General features: G+C 34.8%; 1 protein-coding gene across 1 annotated transcript; it reads left to right on the top strand.

Annotated features, from left to right (window-relative positions):
• On the top strand, positions 1 to 26,589 carry LOC149776657 (calaxin-like). Its single transcript, XM_089941186.1, has 7 exons — positions 1 to 153; positions 5,955 to 6,119; positions 9,831 to 9,935; positions 11,661 to 11,746; positions 14,505 to 14,570; positions 20,224 to 20,328; positions 22,959 to 26,589. Exons 1-7 carry the CDS (start codon positions 66 to 68, stop codon positions 23,010 to 23,012), a joined length of 669 nt encoding a protein of 222 aa, XP_089797312.1. The 5' UTR covers positions 1 to 65; the 3' UTR covers positions 23,013 to 26,589.

The raw sequence follows: 26,589 nt of genomic DNA, 5'->3' as shown, positions 1-26,589 counted from the left end.
AATTACTGTTCATTTCAATCCGTACTTTGGAGCTGGAAGCCAACCGGAACAAATTTAAGCAAAAGATGCCAGTTAAGGGGAAGAGATTTGGGTTAAAACGACAAGAAATGGCTAACAGAGCAGAATTACTTTGTAAAAACAAGAGATGCCACTGTAAGAAACTTTCTATAAATTCTAAATACTATGTTTTTGACAGCACGTACCTGTCTTGTGGGCCGTGATCTATTTTCAGCTTAAATAATATGCACTGGACAATATGAACCGGCTTTAGGCTGAAATTTAAAATACTGTATTGTTGACAAGTGCCGTCTTTAGGCTAAAACTTTAAAAAAAAAAATATGCACTTGACAACACATAACTATTTAGGCTGAAACTTAAATCCTATGCTGTTGACAAAATGTACCGTATCACGTATGTAGGCTGAAATTTAAAATAATGTGTTGATAACACCGTCTGGTGGGCTGTGATACATTTTTTGCTTCAATACTATGTTGTTGACAAAACATACCCGTCTTTAGGCTGGAACTTTTAAAATACTATGTTGTTGACGACAGGTATTCGTCTTTAGGCTGAAACTTAATATACAATGTTGCTGACAACACATACCAGTCTTTAGGCAGAAAACTAAGATATTTTTTTGTAGACAACACTTACTGTCTTTAGGCTAAAACTTAAAATACTATGCATTTGACAGTATGTTCCCACTGATAGGCCAAAATGTAAAATAATATGCACTTGACAATATGTTCGCATCTATAGGCCAAAACTTAAAATAGTTATGCACTTGACAATATGTTCGCATCTATAGGCCAAAACTTAAAATACTATGCACTTGGCAATATGTTCGCATCTATAGGCCAAAACTTAAAATACTATGCACTTGACAATATGTTTGCATCTATAGGCCAAAACTTAAAATACTATGCACTTGACAATATGTTTGCATCTATAGGCCAAAACTTAAAATATGATGTTGTTGACAAATTGTATCAATCTTGTGTCATGTGGTCAATTTTCTGCTTACGTACTATGCACTTGACAACATGTACTGTCTTTAGGCTGAAACTTAATTCTATGTTGTTGCTAATATGTACACCATGTTGGCTAATGTTGCGCATCGGGTAATTCTGCGCAATGTTACATCATTTCTGTAAACATTGAATTACATGTTATTTTTGTTAAAAAAATCCATTTTGTATCAAGAAAGAACAATCATACTTTAATTAAGGAAAGTGATATTCATAATGTGCACAAAAATATCCCGCATTTTGACTTGAAATAATATGAAAATATGATTTCTAAATGTCAACATGAAAACCCACTTCATGACCTTGTTCAACCGGTAACCCAGAAAATCCGATTTACTGTGTATCTTTTAGAATCATACAAATAAATACATTATATAAAAGAGGCAATGTATACCTTAAAACAACACTGCATTTTAATCCAAGTTTCCAATTTTGCAAGAAGTTGTCCCACACATACAAAATCGTCTTCTACCAAATGTGTCAACTTGCCGCTAGAACATAAATTCTCAAGAAATTCCCTGGCGTATTATCTGTTTCTAAATTCTTAAGTAACTTTTTTCCCATCAACAAGATGTTGTAAACACATTAAATCCTATTCATTGTTGTTTCTCTTCCACATTATAGCTTATTTTTTATAAAACATCGAACCTTACTAACGTTTTTACAAGATCGGTTTAGTTTGCTTAATATCTTTTGCCATTTATTGGTATTTTACCTTGAATTTTGTAAAACTAACTATAAACCTGACCCAATTACTCGACTGAACTGCTGACATAAATAGTCCAAAGTAATATATTTCATTTCTATAGCCTGATGGGTAAACATTACATCTTTTCAAAGCTGTGCGCAGAATAGGCCGACATATTGCAAGTCAACAAAACACCAGGGGAGGGGGGTTCTCCAATGTCCAAAATTAATATTATTTTTAACAGAATATTCTGGTGACAATTGTCTCTTTTCAAGTGGTAAGCATTGTTGTATTTTATTTTTGTCAATTGGTCAAATTCGGGATGCATTTTGCTTCAGTATTGGAGACGGAAACCTTATGCGTGCAAAAATGCCTGACAGCATTGTACTAGTCTTTATGGGGTCCAGATTTGCTGAGTGGTCTAAAGCGCTCTCCGTTACAGATCACTGCCATCTCACCTCTGTCTGCATGGGTTAGGATCTTGGATTCGGCCAATGTGGGTATGTGAGAAAGCTTGTCAGCAACTTCCCCATGGTGGGTAGTTCTTCCCAGGGTTGTACCAGGTTCTTCCTCCACCATTAATACTGGCCACCATGCATAGCCTATAGTGTGCTGAAAAATAGCGTTAAACCACACAACAACCAACAACAAAAACTGGTCTTTAGGGTGAAACTTAAATACTGTTGTTGACAACACCTGTTCATCTTTGGAGTAAAACTTAAATACTGTTGACAATACATACCATTATTTTGGATAAAACTTAAATATGTTGTAGCCACTAAATACCAGTCTTTAAGGTGGCTGTGATAAATATTTTGTGCATTCCATAGATAGGTTTATGAATGACATTTAAAATAAAGTTGTCTTGGTGAGCCGAATAGAATTTGTATAATGATTCAGTAGAGCTTATGTTAATGTTGAAAAATCTGATTATGAATACATTTCATTTGTCCTTACTGGCCGAGGACCATTTTTTCTTGTGTACCAGTTGTCACCATCAGGATAATAACTCACAAACTAACTTGAAGTTTTACTTGTTTTGTACAACTTTTAAAGTTGATCTTGTGAGGTGTGTGTGATTTGGATTTTTAACATAGTTTTGACAATTTTTCAGTCATATTGCTATGATGTCTGCAGTGTGGCAGTTTATACTGATGTCGGGCATGGGACATCATGCCACAGACATGTAGCATCATGTCCCACCAAGACACATTACCCTGACAACAGGCTGACCAGCCTAACACTAACTTCTTATTGTTGAGTCCCTAGTGAGGCAACTGTTAGTACCATATTTTTCACAGGTTTTTGGTATGAATTGGCTGGGGTTTGAACCTGCAACCACACACATTTGAGGTGGATGATCTAACCACTTAGGCCACCAGAGCTGTCATATTTTGAGGGATGTTCAGTGGTAAATAAGTGAAACTTAGCGAGATATTAGCACTGTGGTTACAGTTGTGTATGGTGAAAACTGGTCATTTGCCAGAAGTATTTTACTTGACTTGGGTGTGTTTAATCTTAGAAAAGAACCCAATAAACATTTTGTTACTGCATTTTCCAGAGTTGCTGATCTTGTGAACACTTCACAAGTCCAGAAGTTTTTAGGGGAAATTTATATTATATAATTTTTTCTTTCTTTCTTGTGGTTGCATGAAATTCATGTTTTGGAATGACAGAGCCAGTCACAAGTGACACAGCTGTGTTAAGTGATAGGTAGAACCTGGCTGGTACACTGCTTTCTGAATTAGCACTTGCTGTGAAGTTAGTCCAACCACTGTTTGTCATGATGCTCTCTCAAACCTGGAACTTGCTGAGCCAGTTGCCTCTGCATTTTGCTAGTGTCTCCTATTCATCCAATCTGATGTTAAAATCTTTCATATTTACAGACATCTTTAAAGCGGAGATTTTTGGCACCATACTTATCTCTCTGCATTGGCAAATTCACTGCAAAGTATGTCCTTTATGGTACATCCATCTTGCATCCAGTACATCCATATATGCTTAAGGAGTGATGGGATGCTTGACAGATTGTCCTAGGCAAGGATGTCAGCATTGGAGGCCTTGTCTTTCCATATAGTACCAAGGATGCGATACAGATAGAAACTGTTGATTTTCTTCTCTTGGTATCTGTAGGTAGTCCGTATTTTGTTGCCTTTCAGTAAGATTAAGGAAACAGGTTCAATAGATTAGCATAATAGTCGTCATAGTAAATTTGTTGTTTTTCGAGGCATGTTTTGTGATTCTGCTAAAGGTGTTGCTTACTTTTCCAATCTTAACATTTATCTCCTTGTCAGTTGACAGGTTGTCAGTCACTGTAGGTCCTTGGTGGCAGAGCTCCCTATCTGCCTCCATGGGAAAACTATTGAGGGTAATCGCTGGTTGCTGTGCAACACATTGTCCCATAACTACCATTGTCTTGTTACTGAAGGTGAGAGGAATCAGGAAGCATGCATCAGAGAGACAGTCTATAAAGTTCTGAAGCCAGCTTTTTGCATGGGCAGCTAGTCCTATAGTGTCTGCAGATAGACGTTCTCTGATCAGGATGTGAATTAATCTGGTCATGGATTTCAGCCAGGCAAGTTTGTACAATTTTCCATTGGACCTCCCGTATAGGTAGACAGCTTCCAGTTTTGTGTCAAACACATAGTTAATGAGTCCTGCAACAAAGAAGACAGAAGATTTTGGTGCCAGGATACATCACTGTTTCACTCAACACATGGTCTCAAAGCTGTTGGATGCAGAGCCATCTGTGACCCCGAGTGGCCGAGTGGTCTAAAGTACTCACTGTTGCAGATCATTGCCATCTCACCTCTGTCTGCATGGGTTCGAGTCTCAGGTTCAGCCAATGTGGGTATGTGAGGAAGCTTGTCAGTAGCTTCTCATTGATCGGTGGTTCTTTCCAGGGTTTTCTTGGGTTCTTCCTCCATGTGGCGGCCAGTATAAATGGCCATTTCTACTGGCCGTCATATATAGCCTAGTATCTTGCACTGAACAGCAACAGCAGAGTCATCAAACTGTACCATGCTGAGGATTTTCAAAGGGCAACCAATTGTCCTGATTATCTTGGAAGATCACACCTTGCTGGCAAAATCAAATGCCTTGCTGAAGTTGACAAGATTAATGAAGAATGATTTCTGCTGTTCTCTTTAATTTTCCTTCTGTTGGCATGGGGAGGAGATCATATCCATTTTTGATCTGCCTGCTTTAAAGCCACATTGCACTTCATGAAACACTTGAGTTGTTGGAGTCACTTCTGGATGACTCTGTTTTTTTTACCTTCCCTGTAATACTGAGAGAGAGATGCTGTGCTAGTTGTTTTTCCCTTCCCTGTAATACTGAGAGAGAGATGCTGTGCTAGTTGTTTTTCCCTTCCCTGTAATACTGAGAGAGAGATGCTGTGCTAGTTGTTTTTCCCTTCCCTGTAATACTGAGAGAGAGATGCTGTGCTAGTTGTTTTTCCCTTCCCTGTAATACAGAGAGAGAGATGCTGTGCTAGTTGTTTTTCCCTTCCCTGTAATACTGAGAGAGAGATGCTGTGCTAGTTGTTTTTCCCTTCCCTGTAATTCTGAGAGAAAGATGGTGTGCTAGTTGTGTTTCCCTTTCATGTAATACTTAGGAGAAAGATGATGCACTAGTTGTTTTTCCCTGCCTTGTAATGCCAAAGAAAGATGATGCACTGGTAGTTTTTCCTTTCCTTGTAATGCTGCACTAGTTGTTGCAATCCCCATGGTTTATTTAAGGTGACAGTAGTAGTACATGCACTTGACGATACCTTGATATGCAAAATTAAGAATAGCACAACAATATTCTTCACCGTTTGTTCTGAAATTTATATCAAGTAGTACATAAATTGCTGGAGTTAAAGAGTTCCAGGTTGGGGCTGGACATATTTAGTTCAAGTATAGCAAATGTTTCCACCTTGCAGAAACAGAATTCTAGGGATCACTTTTTAATCATAAGAGTCATACAAGATAAGGTACTTAAAAAACCAAATTTTAGTTGCTCTTCCAGGTTTTGTCAACAGGCAAAACACATTTTTGTCCATTTGCATTAAAACATCATAACTAAAACTCGTGTTTTTTCTTTTCTACTTGTAATAAATTAAGTATTCGTAGATGTCATGTTACATATACACATGTGCATCAAGCAACGGTAGTTCACTTTATAACAAGGATTGATATGCATCAGTAATAATTTTTATTATCAGTAATAATTTTTATTTCAAATCAATTTTTCAGTCTCCAAGCAGGAGGTAGAACGATTGCTTCAAATGTACAAGGAGATTGTTTCCACCCAGACAAATGAGCTGAAAGTTCGAGTACGTAATGGCATTGACAGAAATAGATTCCGTGATCTTCTGCACCAGAATTTTGGAATCACTGAAGATCATCTGATGGATAAAAGTTTGTATATGTGCAGATAATTTATTGACTCAGTATTAAATGCATCTAAACATTAGTGAAGAACGAGAACCATCATCATTAAAATATTATATGCGTAATATTGAAATCTTTATTTCTTTATTGACTTATTTTTAGCTTTTACTTATTGTCTGCAGAGAAGTGTGTGAGGATGATTTCAACACACTTTGTATGAGATACATTGACACATCATGGCTGACACTTTGTATCAAATACATTGACACATCATGGCTAACACTTTGTATCATACATTGACACATCATGGCTGACACTTTTGTATCATACATTGACACATCATGGCTGACACTTTGTGTCAAATACATTGACACATCATGGCTGACACTTTGTATAAAATATATTGACACATCATGGTTGACACTTTGTATCAAATACATTGACACATCATGGCTGACAGTAATATTTTGAGATGATTGTGAGGATAATGTGACACAAGGTACATTCTAGAACTGGAAATATTGGGAAGAAATCCATAAAATGGGATGCATTTTTTAAATAAAGAAGGGTTTAAATCTTTCCCTACTGTGTATCCACTGCATAAGTGTGCTTGCTTCCATGAGGACTGATCAGTCCACTTGTAAACCAGCCCTGGTATCCACTTGCAAGTTATGTGCCCTAGACCTCAGTAATGGATGGATCTTCTCTGATCTTAATAATGGGTGGTAAAAGAACATTTAGCCAATCAAAATAGAGTGAACAAATGATAGTTCTTGCTATGGAAGACATTAGATACTAAACATGCCTACTAAGGGATTTACTGGAAATTTGTTCCATGTCAGTGCTTGAAGAAAAGTTGTTTTAGACACAGGCCCAGGGCATGTGACTTAAACAAAATCATGAGCCTGACTGAAATTCCACAACCTCAGACTCCAATTTCCATATGCCCAATATTTCCCCTATGTTAATATTATTTGTCACACAACTTTGCAATTGCTACAGTTTGGATATAAATTCAGTAGGGTTCAAAGGCGTGTTTAAAGATAATGCAAGTGACAGTAGTGTTCATCACTACACTCACTAGGGACTGGATGGTCCTGGTGTTCAAACTTCAATACTGGATTCTCTGAGTGAATCCTGGTCAGAATCAAGTTCATGTATGTTGATATGTTTGCAGTATGTGCAAATAATTTACTGCATTATTTTATTTTTTTTATTGTTACGGACATGCTTCACAAAGTAAAACTCCGTTTTACCAGGAGTTCTGAAGTTTTACTTTTGTTGGGCTTTGCTGATAGCAAATTGCTTCCTAATTGGCCTTCAAAAGTGAATCACACTTAAACACTATTCTCACAACTGAAATGATCATGCTTTGCATTTTATATATGCAGTAAAATCCAACATACCTAACCTACCTCACCCATTAGTACATGTGCACAATCAGTACGAAACCTAGGTGTTACTCTGGAACAGTACTCTCACATTGCACCAACATGTCATGAACATATGCAAGGCTGCATATCTTGAGCTGAGATGCATCAGCTCAATTCGCAAGTATCTTTCAGTTGATGCCACTAAAACAATTGTGTGTTCATTAGAACTTTCAAGACTGGACTATTGTAACTCAATTCTGTCTGGTTCATCTCAATATCTACTCCAGAAACTTCAGAAAGTTCAAAACACAGCTGCTCGGATCATACTTAGAGTACCACGAACAGAGCACACCTCCCCGCTGCTCTGGACCCTACACGGGCTATCCATTCGATCCAGAATCAAACACAAAATTTGTTCTCTGTGCTACATTTCACTGTCGGACTCTAGTCCAACATACCATCTGACCTCACCCATGTGTACACACCAGCAAGATACTTAACGATCCTCTTCTGACAATCGTATACTCATTATTCCAAGTATGAAAACAAAGTCATATGGACAGCATTCTTTTGCATTGTGAATTGAGCTGTGGCAAGGGCGATATGCAGATTGTACATTGCTAAAAAGACTGTTTGAATTTAGATGAGATACAAGCAGGGATAGAACAACCTTTTTTAAGATTTTTTATATGAACGGGAGATTAGAAACTGGGCAGTAGTTCTTTAAATCGTTATGGTCTAGTGTTGGTTTCTTCAACAGAGGCTTTACAGTGGTAGTTTTGAAAAATGATGGGAATTCCCTGGATGAGAGCGAGGTATTAATAACATCAGTTAGTGAAGGCAATACCTGATCTAAGCACTCAAGCAGCAGTGATGTTGGAATTGAATCAAGTTCACATGACTTTGGTGCACTCTTCATCACAATTGTACATACAAAATCCATAGAGACAGGTTCAAATGCTGCTAATGGTTGCCACTCAAATTCTGTATCCCAACTGTATGGTGACAATGAGTCAATTGAAATTGTGGTGTCAAGCTTATCTCTAATGGTTTGTACTTTCTCCACATGCATATTACATCTCTTTGGTTTACTTGTATTGGGTTTCTCTCCACATGCATCTTGCATCTCTTTGGTTTACTTGTATTGGATTGTTCTCCACATGCATCTATTACATCTCTTTGGTTTACTTGTATTGGGTTATTCTCCACATGCATCTATTACATCTCTTTGGTTTACTTGTATTGGGTTATTCTCCACATGCATCTTGCATCTCTTTGGTTTACTTGTATTGGGTTTCTCTCCACATGCATCTTACATCTCTTTGGTTTACTTATATTGGGTTTCTCTCCACAGCATCTTGCATCTCTTTGGTTTACTTGTATTGGATTGTTCTCCACATGCATCTATTACATCTCTTTGGTTTACTTGTATTGGGTTATTCTCCACATGCATCTATTACATCTCTTTGGTTTACTTGTATTGGGTTATTCTCCACATGCATCTTGCATCTCTTTGGTTTACTTGTATTGGATTGTTCTCCACATGCACCTAATACATCTCTTTGGTTTACTTGTATTGGGTTGTTCTCCACATGCATCTATTACATCTCTTTGGTTTACTTGTATTGGGTTATTCTCCACATGCATCTTGCATCTCTTTGGTTTACTTGTATAGGGTTATTCTCCACATGCATCTTGCATCTCTTTGGTTTACTTGTATAGGGTTATTCTCCACATGCATCATGCATCTCTTTGGTTTACTTGTATAGGGTTATTCTCCACATGCATCTTGCATCTCTTTGGTTTACTTGTATAGGGTTATTCTCCACATGCATCTTGCATCTCTTTGGTTTACTTGTATAGGGTTATTCTCCACATGCATCTTGCATCTCTTTGGTTTACTTGTATAGGGTTATTCTCCACATGCATCTTGCATCTCTTTGGTTTAGTTGTATTGGGTTGTTCCATATCCAGATTACATAGCTTGGTTTGTACAGCTTTCAGTTGGATAACTGATTTATATACAAGTATATATGGTACATTCAGGTGTCACATAGCAGGATGAGAAATCATGTATTTTCAGTTTAGAATTCAGTAATATACTTTTAGCATGTAAAAATATTAGAATGATAAACTCTGAAAAAATGTTTAACTCTTAAGTATATAATAAATTGGTATATTTTAGAAATAGTAGACCTTCCAACAAGTGAAGCTATGTCCTTTGGGGGAAGGATTACCATTATATTTTCCACAGTGGTATAAAAAAAAATTTTAATTTCAATTATGTTTTAATTTCAATTTTTGTTTTTTAATTTCCAATATTGTGCTTTAGTTAATATAATTATGTTTTAATTTCCATTTTCAGTTTTTAAGGCCTTTGATGGTGACAATGATGGCTTTATCAATGAAGAAGAATGGGTTTTGGGGATGTCAGTCTTCCTAAAGGGCACACTTGAAGAACAGGCTGAATGTGAGAATGATTTTTTTTGTCATTTGCCCTGACACTTTGATTCATATTTTGCTCTTCATTGTATTATTTGTTTTTAAGGGTTTTAATGACTTTATAAATTCAGTACAAAAAAAATATATGTATGCTTATGATAGACAAGTTAAGATTCTGTTTCTGATAATTATTTGTGTACTGTCCACCAAATTGAGCAAATACAGAGGTCATCAATCATGCAAATAAATACAGAAGTCATCAGTCATGCAAATACAGAGGTCATCAATCATGTAAATACAGAGGTCATCAATCATGCAAATACAGAGGTCATCAATCATGCAAATAAATACAGAGGTCATCAGTCATGCAAATACAGAGGTCATCAATCATGTAAATACAGAGGTCATCAATCATGCAAATAAATACAGAAGTCATCAGTCATGCAAATACAGAGGTCATCAATCATGTAAATACAGAGGTCATCAATCATGCAAATAAATACAGAGGTCATCAGTCATGCAAATACAGAGGTCATCAATCATGCAGATACAGAGGTCATCAATCATGTAAATACAGAGGTCATCAATCATGCTAATACAGAGGTCATCAGTCATGCTAATACAGAGGTCATCAGTCATGCAAATACAGAGGTCATCAATCATGTAAATACAGAAGTCATCAATCATGCAAATAAATACAGAAGTCATCAGTCATGCAAATACAGAGGTCATCAATCATGTAAATACAGAGGTCATCAATCATGCAAATAAATACAGAGGTCATCAGTCATGCAAATACAGAGGTCATCAATCATGCAGATACAGAGGTCATCAATCATGTAAATACAGAGGTCATCAATCATGCAAATAAATACAGAAGTCATCAGTCATGCAAATACAGAGGTCATCAATCATGTAAATACAGAGGTCATCAGTCATGCAAATACAGAGGTCATCAATCATGCAGATACAGAGGTCATCAATCATGTAAACACAGATGTTGTCAATCATGCTAATACAGAGGTCATCAGTCATGCTAATACAGAGGTCATCAGTCATGCAAATACAGAGGTCATCAATCATGCAAATACAGATGTCATCAGTGAAGAGTGAAGTAGAAAATGATTGTATGATATATACTTGCATATAAGTTCGGTTCAACTACAAACAAAAGAGACTCTGATCTGCTGTTGCATAATGTGCCAGCATGTTAGGGTCAGTATTTTTGGTTCCACTGATTACTCCAAAACAAATTCCATAGGCGATGGCAGATCTGGGTTTGTGCAAGTTTGCAGGATTCAACTTATTTGTACATATATATGGTTGGAATCTAAATATTGAAGATTTCCTGTTGTTGTTGTAGGGTTTAATGCCATTTTTCAGCACATGATAGGCCATGCATGGCAGCCAGTATTAATGGTGGAGGAAGAACCCAGGAAGAACCACCGACCCATGAGTAGCTACTGGCAAGTTTTCTCACATACCCACATTGGCTGAATCCGAGACTTGAATCCATGCATACAGAGGTGAAATGGCAGTGATCCATAACGGAGAGCGCTTTAGACTACTCTGCCACTCAGGGCCCACATAAATGTAGTTTTAATATTGGACCTACCTCAGTATGAGGTTACCTCAATAATACAATTTTTTGCCAGCTTTTTAATGAGGGGTAAAATTAATTGTGCATTGACAAGCTGCCAAACTTCTTGAGATTTCTGTGCTTCCAAAAATAAACAAAACATATCTTTTTCAGTTTGTTTTGGAGTGTATTGCTTCCGAGGTGATGGCTATATATCAAGAGAAGAAATGTACCAGTTGTTAAAGAACTGTTTGGTTAAGGTGGGTATTTGGGGTCAGGAAACTGAAACCAAGAAATGTTGATCATTTTTGTTGTAAAAAAGTTACTGAGATATATAGAGTAATGAAGGTAATGGAGAAATATTATGTGGCTTGTTTGAGTAATCAATTGGCACTTTTGGTATCAGTTATATTATCATTCTTGTTATGGTATGTATGTTGGCACTTGCAAAGTAACCTCACCTGAAAACTTTTTTTTAAATACTGCATTATCAGATTTCATGTTTTTCTTCCACAGACAGGTTTTGTTTAGAGTGCGTGGAGTTGCATATTGGGGCAAACTAGAGAGGTTATTTAGCCAGTGAAGTAGTCATAAAACATGGTCTCCTCTGTGAAGTAGTTATATAACATGGTCTGTTATAGGAAGTACTAATATAACACGGTCTACTCTGAAGTAGTTATATAACATGGTCTGTTATAGGAAGTAGTAATATAACACGGTCTACTCTGAAGTAGTTATATAACATGGTCTGTTATAGGAAGTAGTAATATAACACGGTCTACTCTGAAGTAGTTATATAACATGGTCTGTTATAGGAAGTAGTAATATAACACGGTCTACTCTGAAGTAGTTATATAACATGGTCTGTTATAGGAAGTAGTAATATAACATGGTCTACTCTGAAGTAGTTATATAACATGGTCTGTTATAGGAAGTAGTAATATAACACAGTCTACTCTGAAGTAGTTATATAACATGATCTGTTATAGGAAGTAGTAATATAACACAGTCTACTCTGAAGTAGTTATATAACATGGTCTGTTATAGGAAGTAGTAATATAACATGGTCTACTCTGAAGTAGTTATATAACATGGTCTGTTATAGGAAGTAGTAATATAACACAGTCTACTCTGAAGTAGTTATATAACATGGTCTGTTATAGGAAGTAGTAATATAACACGGTCTACTCTGAAGTAGTTATATAACATGGTCTGTTATAGGAAGTAGTAATATAACACGGTCTACTCTGAAGTAGTTATATAACATGGTCTGTTATAGGAAGTAGTAATATAACACAGTCTACTCTGAAGTAGTTATATAACATGGTCTGTTATAGGAAGTAGTAATATAACACGGTCTACTCTGAAGTAGTAATATAACATGGTCTGTTATAGGAAGTAGTAATATAACATGGTCTACTCTGAAGTAGTTATATAACATGGTCTGTTATAGGAAGTAGTAATATAACACGGTCTACTCTGAAGTAGTAATATAACATGGTCTCCTCTGTGAAGTAGTTATATAACATGATCTGTTATAGGAAGTAGTAATATAACATGGTCTACTCTGAAGTAGTTATATAACATGATCTGTTATAGGAAGTAGTAATATAACACAGTCTGCTCTGAAGTAGTTATATAACATGATCTGTTATAGGAAGTAGTAATATAACACAGTCTACTCTGAAGTAGTTATATAACATGGTCTGTTATAGGAAGTAGTAATATAACACGGTCTACTCTGAAGTAGTTATATAACATGTTTGTTTTTTTTGTTATATAACATCTTTTTTCCAGTGAAGTAGTTATATAACATGATTTTCTCTGTGAAATAGTTATATAATATGGTTTTCTCTGTGAAGTAGTTACATGACATCATCTATTCTGTGAAGCAGTAATATGACATAGTCTGTTCTAGGATGTAGTCATATAACATGGACTTGCTATAAGGTTATATACTATCAGTAATTTTCATAGGGAAGTTTCTTGATAACAGTTGAGGTGCAGAATATTCAACTATCAGAACATTCAATAATCAGGATTAAATAAACTTTGTTTAATCCCTATTAGTATTAAATTTTAGAACAATAAATAATATTTAATTTAAGATGAGTAAATGCACCAGCATGGAAACATTGACATACACTGTAGATATGGATTGGTATGGTGTTAAATTCGACAATGTGTTTGATGCAGTTTATCTGTAAATTGCACTAGATTTATGTGACCAGTGGTGGGACTAGTAATAGTTTTCAAGATAAGTTGCCAGTAATATCATGGGCATTCAACAAAATGCTTATAAGTGCACTGCCTTATAAGTGAGTTTACATTATATTTAAGGGATTCATATATGTGGGCTGTCTTATAAATGAGATCACCATATATTTTTGGAAGCTATTATTAGACTGGTTGGCTTATATTCAAAGGAGCTGTTGCTTTATACATAAGGTTACTATGTATTGAAGGGAACCATATATATGCACTGCCTTTTAATTGAGGTCACATTATATCTAAGGGAGCTATGTTTAAGAGAGCCATGTATAAGTGAGGTTGCATTATATTTAACGGAGCTATATATTGTACTGCCTTATAAGTGAGGTTGCATTATATTGAATATAACATTTTATTGTACTGCCTTATAAGTGAGGTTATGTCATATTTAAGGGAGCCATATAAGTGTATTGGCTTATTACTAAGGTTGTCTTATGTTTAAGGGAATCATATAAGTATACTGCATTATAAGTGAGGTAACATTATATTTAAGAAAGTCATATAAGTATACTGCCTTATGAGTGAGGTTGCCTTATCTTGAGGTATGATCAATGTTAAAACTACATTCATACAGAAATGGGATTACTATACCTTGTTATATGAGGAACCATGCCAACCTAAGGTACATTATAATGAGGGGAACACTGTAATTGAAACTCTTGAGTGTCAACTTTCACATCAAAACAATGGTGAACAAATACCTAAATTCATTTACATCTATTAAATGAATTTTACTTTACCACATAGATTACTCATGAGGAAGACCCGGATGAGATGCCCAAAGATCTGGTTGAAATTATAATAAAGAAAATGGTAAGGTTAAATTTTGATTTTGTTTCATTGTACCTGCGTTTGTAAATTGCATAAATGAGACATTATGAATATCAATAAAGAAACATGTCATTACACTTGAATGAGACATTGGAATTATCAATAAAGAAACATGTCATTACACTTGAATGAGACATTGGAATTATCAATAAAGAAACATGTCATTACACTTGAATGAGTCATTGGGAATATCAATAATGAAACATGTCATTACAATTGAATGAGACATTGGAAATATCAGTAAAGAAACTTGTCATTACACTTAAATGAGACATTGGAAATGTCAATAAAGAAACATGTCATTACACTTGAATGAGACATTGGAAATATCAGTAAAGAAACATGTCATTACACTTGAATGAGACATTGAAATATCAATAATAAAACATGTCATTACAATTGAATGAGACATTGGAAATATCAATAAAGAAACATGTCATTACACTTAAATGAGACATTGAAATATCAGTAAAGAAACATGTCTTTACACTTGAATGATACATTGGGAATATCAATAAAGAAACATGTCATTACACTTGAATGATAAATTGGGAATTTTTGTAAATAAACATGTTATGCTAGAAAGATACTTTTACTGAAATTCATACACTTATAATGTACATGAGTCAATTCAACAGGCATAAAACTGTACATGAGACAATCAATTCAACAGACAAAAAACTGCTTTATAATGTATATGAAAAAGCAGGAAGAAAACTACCATATAACGTAAATGAGACAATCATTTCAGCAGACATAAAACCACCTTATAATATACATGAGTCAATTCAACAGACATAAAACTGTCTTGTAATGTTCGTGAGACAATCAATTCAATAGGAATAAAACCCCATTGTAATGTACATGAGAAAGGAGGAGTTGTTGTTGTTGTAGGATTTAATGCCATTTTTCAGCACACGCTAGGCTATACATGGCGGCCAGTATTAATAGTCGAGGAAGAACCCAGGAAAACCCCCAGAAAGAACCACCGACCCATGAGAAGCTACTGGCAGGCTTCCTCACATACCCACATTGGCCGAATCTGAGACTTGAACCCACGCAGACAGAGGTGAGATGGCAGTGATCCGTAACGGAGAGAGCTTTAGACCACTCGGCCACTCTGGGCCCTGGGAGGAGGAGTAAAACTACCTCAAATGTACATGAGACAATCAGTTCAGCAGACATAACACTGCCTCAGTTGAAATTAGGAATAGTAATTATGTATTTGTTGTATGAGGATAACTCAGGTAGTTATTATGAACTAACATAGCTTATAGCCCTCTGTCTTATACAGTATTTTTCAAAAACATAAAGTCCACATTCACACCTAAACATTGCACATAAAATCAAAAACATATACAGAAAACATGTTTCTTACTGTGTCTGCACACTTAATCTGATAATATAACAATATACAACAAAAACATGACATTTATGTTCAGATTTACATGGAAACATCAGCAGGAAGTGGAGACAGGATATCTATATTTCATCCAAGAAATCATCTTTACATGAAAGGATTGTGCAGTTTGAGCGTCTTTGATTTCATTCAAGCAATGATCCTTTCTTGAAAGGATTGTGTAGTTTGAGCATGTTTAATTTCATCCAATCAGTCATCCTTTCTTGAAAGGATTGTGTAGTTTGAACATGTTTAATTTCATTCAGGCAATGATCCTTTCGTGAAAGGATTGTGTAGTTTGAACATGTTTAATTTCATCCAGGCAATGATCCTTTCTTGAAAGGATTATGTAGTTTTAGCATGTTTAATTTCATCCAAAGAGTCATTCTTTCGTGAAAGGATTGTGTAGCTTTAGCATTTTTAATTTCATCCAAACAGTCATCTTTTCTTGAAAGGATTGTGTAGTTGAATGTTGAATTTCATCCAAACAGTCATCCTTTCTTGAAAGGATTGTGTAGTTTGAGCATGTTGAATTTCATCCAAACAGTCAGCCTTTCTTGAAAGGATTGTGTAGTTTGAGCATTTTGAATTTCCTTTTTGGAATATTATTTCATAGGATAGCACCTAAGTACAGGTGTGGGGGAAGTAGTTTGTAGTTATTTCAGACAGATTAAGACTATATGAATTGCCCTGTTCTGGTCAAGTAAGAAAGATAATGTCAATACTCAGGAGTTGATCTGTTAGATATTGCACACAAAATCTATTTTATTTCTTGGATAAAGAGTGATTTCCAAACACAGTTGAGTCATTCATTACAATGACAAATGGCTGTATATCCTTGTGATCTGTTGCAGGTATTTGCATTTCTGGCTTCATTTTAAGAAAATAAAAAGGATCAAGTCAGATCTTAAGGATGTGGATAACTTCAAACTTACAGGAAAGATATAATGTGGGGATATATTTATTTTGGAATTAACCAGGGCAAGATGAAGGGGAAGGGGTTATAGGTATATTATCTTCTGTGCAATGACCAAAACTGCTCTGAATTTCCAGTCATAAACTTATTTCAACAATGAATTGTTTGGGAAGCATGTTTGATGGTTGATTGAGCAAGCATTATTTGTCTGTTTTGTCTCTTAAATAGGTAGGTATATTAATTGATTTATAGACCTCCACACTGATTGGTGCTTGATTGTATATGCCAGACAAATAAGCAAACTTATGTTGGTTATCGTTTACCTGTAAATAAGCAAGAATTGTAAACTGCAAGCATTGAAGATGAAAACAGAGACTTACTGACTTTATTGTTGATGGTTCAATAACAATTAGATTATTAATTGTTTGCTTTTAAAGGTGACAATGTCTTTCCAAAATTTGTGAAAAAGTAATGTTATCATTTGTCTTCAAGAATACAACACATCTTTCCATATTATTACATCAAACTTATAATATTTGTCCTGGCACAAAAGGTTTATATTGATTTGAGAAACTGGTGAAGTTTCATAAAGTTTCAAGAGTTCTGACCCCATCATGCTATAGCTGAATTTGTTTTATAGTAAGGCATATTCTAGCTCCATTTCACTGTACTCAGTCGCTCATGCTTTAGTTTAAATGAGTGAAGGTTTCACTGTACATGCATTCAGTTGCTCACACCTGTTTAAATGAGTGATGGTTTCACTGTACAAGCATTCAGTCACTTAACCTGTTTAAAGGAGCAATATTTTCACTGTACATGCATTCAGTAGCCCATACATCAGTCTAAATGAGTGATAGTTTCACTGTACATGCATTCAGTAGCTCACACCTCAGCTTACATGAGTGATAATTTCACTGTACATGCATTCAGTTGCTTACACATCAGTTTACATGAGTGATAGTTTCACTGTACATACATTCAGTAGCTCATGCCTCAGCTTAAATGATAGTTTCACTGTACATGTACATGCCATCAGTCGCTCAACCTGTTTAAATGAGCAATAGTTTCACTGCATATGCATTCAGTTGCTTACACCTCAGTTTATATGAGTGATAGTTTCACTGTACATACACTCAGTAGCTCATGCCTCAGCTTTAATGAGTGATAGTTTCACTGTACATGCATTCAGTCACTTAACCTGTTTAAATGAGCGATAGTTTCACTGCATATGCATTCAGTAGCTCACATCTCAGTTTAAATGAGCGATGGTTTCACTGTACATGCATTCAGTAGCTCATGCCTCAATTTAAATGAGTGATAGTTTCACTGTACATGCATTCAGTTACTTACACCTCAGCTTACATGATAGTTTCACTGTACATGCATTCAGTTACTTACACCTCAGCTTACATGATGGTTTCACTGTACATGCATTCAGTAGCTCATGTCTCAGTTTAAATGAGTGATAGTTTCACTGTACATGCATTCAGTCGCTCAGCCTGTTTAAATGAGCAATAGTTTCACTGTACATGCATTCAGTAGCTCTCACCTCAGGTTAAATGAGTGTTGGTTTCACTGTACATGCATTCAGTTGCTTACACCTCAGTTTACACGAGTGATAGTTTCACTGTACATGCATTCAGTTGCTCACACCTCAGTTTAAATGAGTGATAGTTTCACTGTACATGCATTCAGTTACTTACACCTCAGTTTAAATGAGTGATAGTGTCACTGTACATGCATTCAGTTGCTTACACCTCAGTTTATATAAGTGATAGTGTCACTGTACATGCATTCAGTCGCTCATATCTCAGTTTAAATGAGTGATAGTGTCACTGTACATGCATTCAGTTGCTTACACCTCAGTTCATATGAGTGATAGTTTCAGTGTACATGCATTCAGTCGCTCACACCTCAATGATAGTTTCGCATCTTAATAACTGTCAAATACACACTGACATTACTTTTTGAAATAGGACACTGTCAGTTGTATATTATTAATCCCTTCTTGAGAGATTGTCATATTCATTAGAATGACAATTATTCTATCCATTTTTCTTTTCATACTCCAACCTTTAGCTCACAAACTGTCAGTTTTCTCACAAAATTTGTCAGTGAGATCACAAAAATTGTCTGTTGCAAGATCTCAAAAAATAGTTCTTTATTTATACATTCTTTTTCAGAGATAACCTGACAGTGGTTAGATTTTCATTTTTAATTGACAAATTTTGACTGTGTTATGGTCCTTTGTTTTAATTGAGTTAGGTTCCTTTGTTTTTACTGAGTTAAGGTTCTTTATTTTGACTAAGTTATGGTTCTTTATTCAGTTGAAATTGCATTATGCTGACTCATATTACACTGCATTCTGTAGAAAAAGCAAATGATGTTAGTGAAAGCAAGTATTTTTGACATGTGTATAGTAAAGAAAAAGATGTTAAGCAATTTTATTTATTGTCATATAAGTTAATCTAAATTCAAATTGGCTAAAGAGCTTACACATTCACACCAGTAATACAACATGTTGGTTTCCTGAGTGATTTCAAATCTGCAAAAGGACATATTGCACTCAATCGCAATTTTTTACATTATAGGATATAATGTTAATAAAACAATTACAAGCAATATTGTTTTATTCTGCTCCAGTACGTATATATTGGCATCTGCCTTCATGTAGGCTAATATCATCTATCACAGGTTCATTGATCTCAAAAACCTTTAATTGTGCAGTATTACAACATCATTCAGTTTTAAATTAATTTACCATTTTGTTCAGTCACATAAAAATGTAATGTGCTCATTCCCACATGTTAATAATGCTTTTAGTTAAAATATTTTAATTTAAATAATATCTTTGCATATATAATTGTTCAGCTCATTAAGGTTTCAAGAATTTTATGCATGTGAAATATATTTACCCCAAGCTTTTGTAACAAGGCTTTTGATTGGTTAGAACTGCATCGAGTAATACAGAATACTAGAAAGTATTAGTTCATAACATCAGAGAGTTGCTATGTATGTATTCATACATTCTGCTTGTGTTTATTGCCAGTATTTGTGAACAATGGTTAAGATATAGTCCTGTTAATTATTTCCTGAGATTCATTGCTATTTACATAACTGTGTAATTATTAGAACTGAATATGTTTGACATGATTCTTCAGTCAATGTGCTTGAAAAAAATATTATTTACTATGCATGAATGAAATTTGTTTTGCTATTTTGCCGTTCATGCAATGTGTAATCAAGTTTAATGATGTTTTGAATCCTTTAAAATAATCTTTTTGTGCTGACATATTTCCATGTACCATCTTTGCTTGCAGGACAGTGATCATGATGGACGCTTGTCCCTTGAGGATTATGTCAAGGCTGTCAAAGAGGAGAAGTTGCTGTTAGAGGCCCTTGGCCGCTGTTTGCCGGACAACAACGTAAGTATGATAACATCACAGTGTTTTCTCTAAATTAAATATTAATTAGTTAGAAAATAATGGTTTGGTTTTGTGTTTTTTGGCACAGCTAGACAAAAATTAATTTTGTGCCAATGCAATAGCTGTTAATTGCTTTGCTACCATGGGAACACAGTGATAATCAAACCATGCCAATGCAGTCATCATGCATTTGCTACCCAGGGAACACACTGATAGACAACCCAGGCCAATGCAGTCATCATGGGTTTGCTACCCTGGAAACACAATGATAGATAACCCAGGTCAATGGAGTCATCATGGGTTAAGTGATTGGCTACCCTGCGAACACAATGATAGTCAACCCAGGACAATGCAGTCATCATGAGTTAAGTGACTGGCTACCCTGGAAACACAATGATAGTCAACCCAGACCAATGCAGTCATCATGGGTTTGCTACCATGGGAAATATTATGGTGAGCTCACTGGGCAGGGCACTTAACCCATGATGACTGCATTGGCCTGGGTTGACTATCATTGTGATAGTCAACCCAGACCAATGCAGTCATCATGGGTTAAGTGCTTGGCTACCCTGGGAGCACAATGATAGTCAACCCAGGCCAATGCAGTCATCATGGGTTAAGTGCCCTGCCCAGTGGGCTCACCATGATAGTAAACCCAGGCTAATCCAGTTACCATCGGATCTGAACACACAACCTTCTGGTTGCATGTCTAGTACACTAACTCCCAAGCAAACATAGCTTCAGGAAATAATGAATTTAAAGAGGTACTTATTTAAAGCGATATACGTCTGTTTTCATTGTTTCATTTATTCTGGGCCAACCATTTGTTATACATTTTTTTAAATCTTATGACCTTACTAGCTGTGATGGAGAAAAATAGTACAACTTGCAATTCAGTGTTGGATGGTCTTCATACATGAATCAGGCGTTCAACAGCCACTGTGCTGCTAAGTTATGTATTCTAAGAGGAATTGATATTTAACAGGTAACAGGGAGTGTTGGAAAGATTTGATGCAGTGGACTCCTAGACAAGGGAATAAATTGCTGTCTGGTTACAAAGTAAAGCTGCATATGTGAATTTATATGTTTCAAGCTTCCTGCATTTTTATAAGTTGGAATCTACTTCCATGACATTTAGCTCTGTGGTTCTTTATCTTGGTTACTAATGTCAGAAAATAAAGTTACAACTTGCTGGTGTACAATTTTTATTTTTCCTAACCTCCATGTAACATTCTATGCTTCGCAGATAAAGAGTCATAAAAATGCAATTCGCCATTAACTTGACTTCCATGGTTTATAAATGTCTTGGTTATTAAAAATTTGACTTCCATAGTTGACATGTATACATTTATCTGACCCGCTTCTATGGCAACTGCAAAATTCAACCTCTTTTATGTGATTGATACCTAGGTTTTTGCTCAGACAACCTCTCTCTGAAGGTCACATTCTGGACTTTGCCATATTATCTCATAAGAATGGTGTCACTGGGGATTGATTAATGAAAATGAATATTAATGTCAGATACACTGTGGATTGATTAATGAAAATGAATATTAATGTCAGGATACACTATGGATTGATTAATGAATATGAATATTAATGTCAGGATACACTGTGGATTGATTCATGAAAATGAATATTAATGTCAGGATACACTGTGGATTGATTCATCAATATGAATATTAATGTCAGGATTCACTGTGGATTGATCAATGAAAATGAATATTAATGTCAGGATACACTGGATTGATTAATGAATATGAACATTAATGTCAGGATACAATGTGGATTGATTAATGAATATGAATATTAATGTCAGGATACAGTGTGGACTGATTAATGAATATGAATATTAATGCCAGGATACACTGTGGATTGATTCATGAAAATGAATATTAATGTCAGGATACACTGTGGATTGATTAATTAATATGAATATTAATGTCAGGATACACTGTGGATTGATTAATGAAAATGAATATTAATGTCAGGATACACTGTGGATTGATTCATGAATATGAATATTAATGTCAGGATACACTGTGGATTGATTAATGAAAATGAATATTAATGTCAGGATACACTGTGGATTGATTCATGAAAATGAATATTAATGCCAGGATACACTGTGGATTGATTAATGAATATGAATATTAATGTCAGGATACACTGTGGATTGATTCATGAAAATGAATATTAATGTCAGGATACACTGTGGATTGATTAATGAAAATGAATATTAATGTCAGGATTCACCATGGATTGATTAATGAAAATGAATATTAATGTCAGGATACACTGTGGATTGATTCATGAAAATGAATATTAATGTCAGGATACACTGTGCTCTAAACTGACATGTAAAATACTAAAGTCTAGGATCTGTTATAGGATGCATGATGGCAGAATTCAAACTGAAATAATTGCACCAAAATATTAACCAAATGTTTATCAAAATCATACATCACAATTTCCATCCATCCCTAATTGTACGGCTTTATTAAATCCCCTCATTGCTTAATAAATTCCCAACTTTCTTCCAAATAGAGCAGATAATTCTCCCCTATATGTTCAAGGATAGACCCTGCCATTATTGACTCCCCACTCAAATAATATATTTAATCTTTCAGAGAAAGACTGTCTTCCTGCAAAACATTGCTGATGTAAAGGACCATGTATACTGATGCAGTACATCTTCATTCACCCTGTCTGAAGCCGCATCATTTAAGTTATCATTGCATACTGTGATATGAACTCCTGACAGCATCATTTTAGTTATCTTTGCATACTGTGATATGAACTACTGACAGCATTATGATGTCCTATTACATAAACCTTAGCTGTCAAATTCAGATGTGAAATTTTTTTTTTTTAAAGTGATTCCAATGAAAGGAACAGTATCAGCAAAAATGTTCCTGTTCAAAGGCAATTGCTTAATATTAATCAACAGAAACAAATTTGTACTGGTGTGTTTTATTTGCTTTTAGTACTGCTATGTGAAGTATAAATAATGCAGAAATGGCTAGGCTTGTATTGGTAAAACATTTTTGCCCCAACTTCATACACATCCCCTCTTCCCTCACATCGAGAAGTTTAAAAACCTGATAAAGTTGGAACAAATCATCTTAATGGCACAAAAATCTAATCAAGTTAACTCATTTACACATGAAATGTTTGGCATTGAATAAAAAGGGATAGAATTTATAAGTGTCTGCTATTATTGTGATTCAGATAATTTTGTCAAGGTTGTTTTTTATCCCATTATTTTAACTGTAGCCATTATAGCAGTAGGTTCTTTCAAAGGTATGTAAATGCACTGACTTTATTTTTACCTGTGTTAGAGTCCATGTCACATCTGTTCAGCTCATCATGTATAAAAGTCTGCTTGTGTCTTTAAAATATAATCAAGATTTACCATCACATTTGCTATCAGCTATATTTTACCAAATTAAAAAAACTTGCATAGATGGAGCAACGTATGATTTGAAATTTTTAAAGTAAGAAGGGGTTACATAATTTTCAGCGAGTTTATAATTGTGCCAGGTAATCACATTCGGAATTGAAGGTATGATTCCAAATGGATTGGCCACTGACTCTTTTAGTTGAGATGTACCTTTTGCTTTGATATAAATCATCATCGTCATCATCATTTTCATGAGGTAGGGGATATAAGTGATGTCTTCTTTTTAATTCACTTACACACATAGAATAATTGATGGGAATACCTCACAGTACAATACAAAAAACAAGCAAGGTATTAAAAAGCAATCAAACAACTCGGGTTAGTGCAACAACTAAAATCTTGTAGTTAACAGTCTGCCAATAAACTGGTTAAATAAAGCAGGATTTGAAGGGTCTCCCAAACTATTTTGGGTAGAGTTGTGATTCATGGCAGTTAACTTTATATCTTGACAAGAAACGTGCAACATTTTCAGATGCAATTTGGTACGAACATTTGGGTTTGCATGATTTTAGTCTCATTTAATACTGGATACTACATTAAATAGTATAGAGAGTCAGATTCCTGGCCCAAAGGGTTCAATCAGTAGGGGTCTTTAGAAAAGGGACCAGATGACTTGTTTTCTCTCCTGAAATTGAGCATGTAAATTTTGTTTCTGTTAACATTATTTTCATACCCATGTCATATCATTGGATGGGCAATTAGTGCTACCTATGTTTGTCTTTCCCTTTATGTCATCTAGATAAAATATGGTGGACATAATGTTTTGAAATCCAGTGATATGATGCTTACATTAAAAAGATCAAAGCCATGATGAATTTTCACCCATACTGGCAACATTTTATTGAGTAATGGCCCCAATATGATGCAGAACATTGCCCATCAGTTTAAATTCCGCTCAGTAATATTTGAAGAACTTAATATATTGAAATCAGATTTGCTATGAGGCTTTATATTATGACCTAGGTCAAGTTCCAGTTTCAGCGTTTTCCAGAAAACTGTTACACAGTAATGCCTCTGTTACACTTAGACATTTGCCCTTCAGTGTTCTTTCTACTAGGTAACCTTTGAAAGACTTGATGGATTGAAATTAAATTTGATATGTGGCTTGTGTTAAGAAGACTTTGGTCAACTCTGCATTTATCATTTTCCAGCAAAATGGTACCTAAATTTTGGCCTTTAATACCATAATACTGGCAAGAACATCTGTGGCAAATGGACTCATTTCTAGTTTTGTCACTCATTCTGACATTATGCAAATGTTTTTTGGTATTTTATTTTAGAAGATGATGTTTTATTCTTACTTTTTTTCACTCTAAAAACAGAAATGTATGTAAATTGAGATAATAGTGATACCTGGAAATAGAAAAATTAAACTGGGACAATCACCATATCAGGAAATAGAAAAATTAAGTTTATGAATGTTGCATTAATTTCTAACTCACGTATTTTTTCTTCATATCTTCTAATGTCAGTATTTTTTTACACAAATGATATGTCACCATCATACAAGACAGCAGAATTTCCAGTCATTAGTTATCACAGTTGTGCTGATCTCATCAAGCTTTATATTTTCCATTTTTATTCCAAGTTTTTAAGAAAATTTTTTTTTAAAAGCTCGATACTATTTTTACTCTTATGTAACTTGTATAAGGTTGGATATCCTAACCAGATTTTGATATAATCCATTTTATTCATCACCGTTCTTGGTGTATTTTTCTTTGCTTGAACTTTTTCTTGTGAAGTTTTTTAAGTATTATGAGGAACATTGTAATGCATATGAATACAATTTTCATGAAAAGTTTTAAACCATAATTATGTTTATAATATAGTTTTAATATGGTTATACAGATTTTCTATGGTTTGCTTTATCTGAGGGCTGTTCCAGTAAAATATACACGGGACCCAGGGAAGGTACTTTTAATGTAGAATAGTCACCCATAGATGCAATTTAGAATTTTGTATTGTTTTCAGATGAACTCTTTGGGTAATATGAGTACCCTGGCATATATTTTTTTTTAAGTGCCTTCCTTGGGTACCATGTATGTTTAAATGGAATAGTCCTAAGCTAATTAACCCTTTAAATCAGAGACAGTTTCATTTCAGTATAATACTGTGCTTTATTTTCATGGGTCTCCATTTTGGAATTTTAAAAAAAAAGCGATTTTCATCAGTTCATTTTTGTTGCTGTTTAGGATGGCCATCACAGGTTTTTCAGAAGAGAAAGTTTGCTCTTTAAGTGTTTATAACTGAACCATGAAGTCCATGAAGACTGATAGCCCACAAAAAATAGTGAATTTACAATACTGTCATTTATTTTTTTGAGTTTCATATTTCCTAATTTTATGAAAAATGACATCTTTGTTGATCAGGGAATGTGTCTTGTCATTACTACAGAAAGATTATTGATGGTTGGAGCTTCAAATTGGTGGTTTGGAGGCAACCATGAAATTTGGTATACCATGAAATAGTGGATTTATAGTAATAACCATGGATATGTCCATTTTCTTAAGTTTTTGTTTGAGAAGAATTTTAGGAAGTTGTGAAAACGTCTAAGCTGTTTCTAGAAATATTGACAGAACTGTTACAATAGACTTATTCTTTTGAAAGAGAGACGCAAAAGTTATGCAGCATAAATGAATAATTTAAGCTAAATTCATCAAAAGTCATGTTTACCACTGGCAAAAAAGCCCTCCCAAAATTCAGGATTACACATGTTAAGGAAAACTGAGGTAAGGATTAATTTAATTTAAATTTAAGATCTTTCATTTTTGTTTGAAATAAAGTGTGTGTACAGAAAA

This window comes from Sinohyriopsis cumingii, chromosome 18, assembly GCF_028554795.1.
Source record: "Sinohyriopsis cumingii isolate HCF-2022 chromosome 18, ASM2855479v2, whole genome shotgun sequence".
NCBI lineage: Eukaryota > Metazoa > Mollusca > Bivalvia > Unionida > Unionidae > Sinohyriopsis > Sinohyriopsis cumingii.
The sequence above is the reverse complement of the archived record's forward strand: the minus strand, read 5'-3'. Positions and strand labels throughout refer to the sequence as shown.

Excerpts from the sequence above, each read along its gene's own strand:
- LOC149776657 (XM_089941186.1), top strand. The coding sequence starts at position 66 with ATGCCAGTTAAGGGGAAGAGATTTGGGTTAAAACGACAAGAAATGGCT. Across the intron at positions 154-5,954 it reads TAAAAACAAGAGATGCCACT|TCTCCAAGCAGGAGGTAGAA; the intron begins GTAAGAAACTTT and ends TCAATTTTTCAG. Across the intron at positions 20,329-22,958 it reads GCTGTTTGCCGGACAACAAC|AGAAAGACTGTCTTCCTGCA; the intron begins GTAAGTATGATA and ends TTAATCTTTCAG.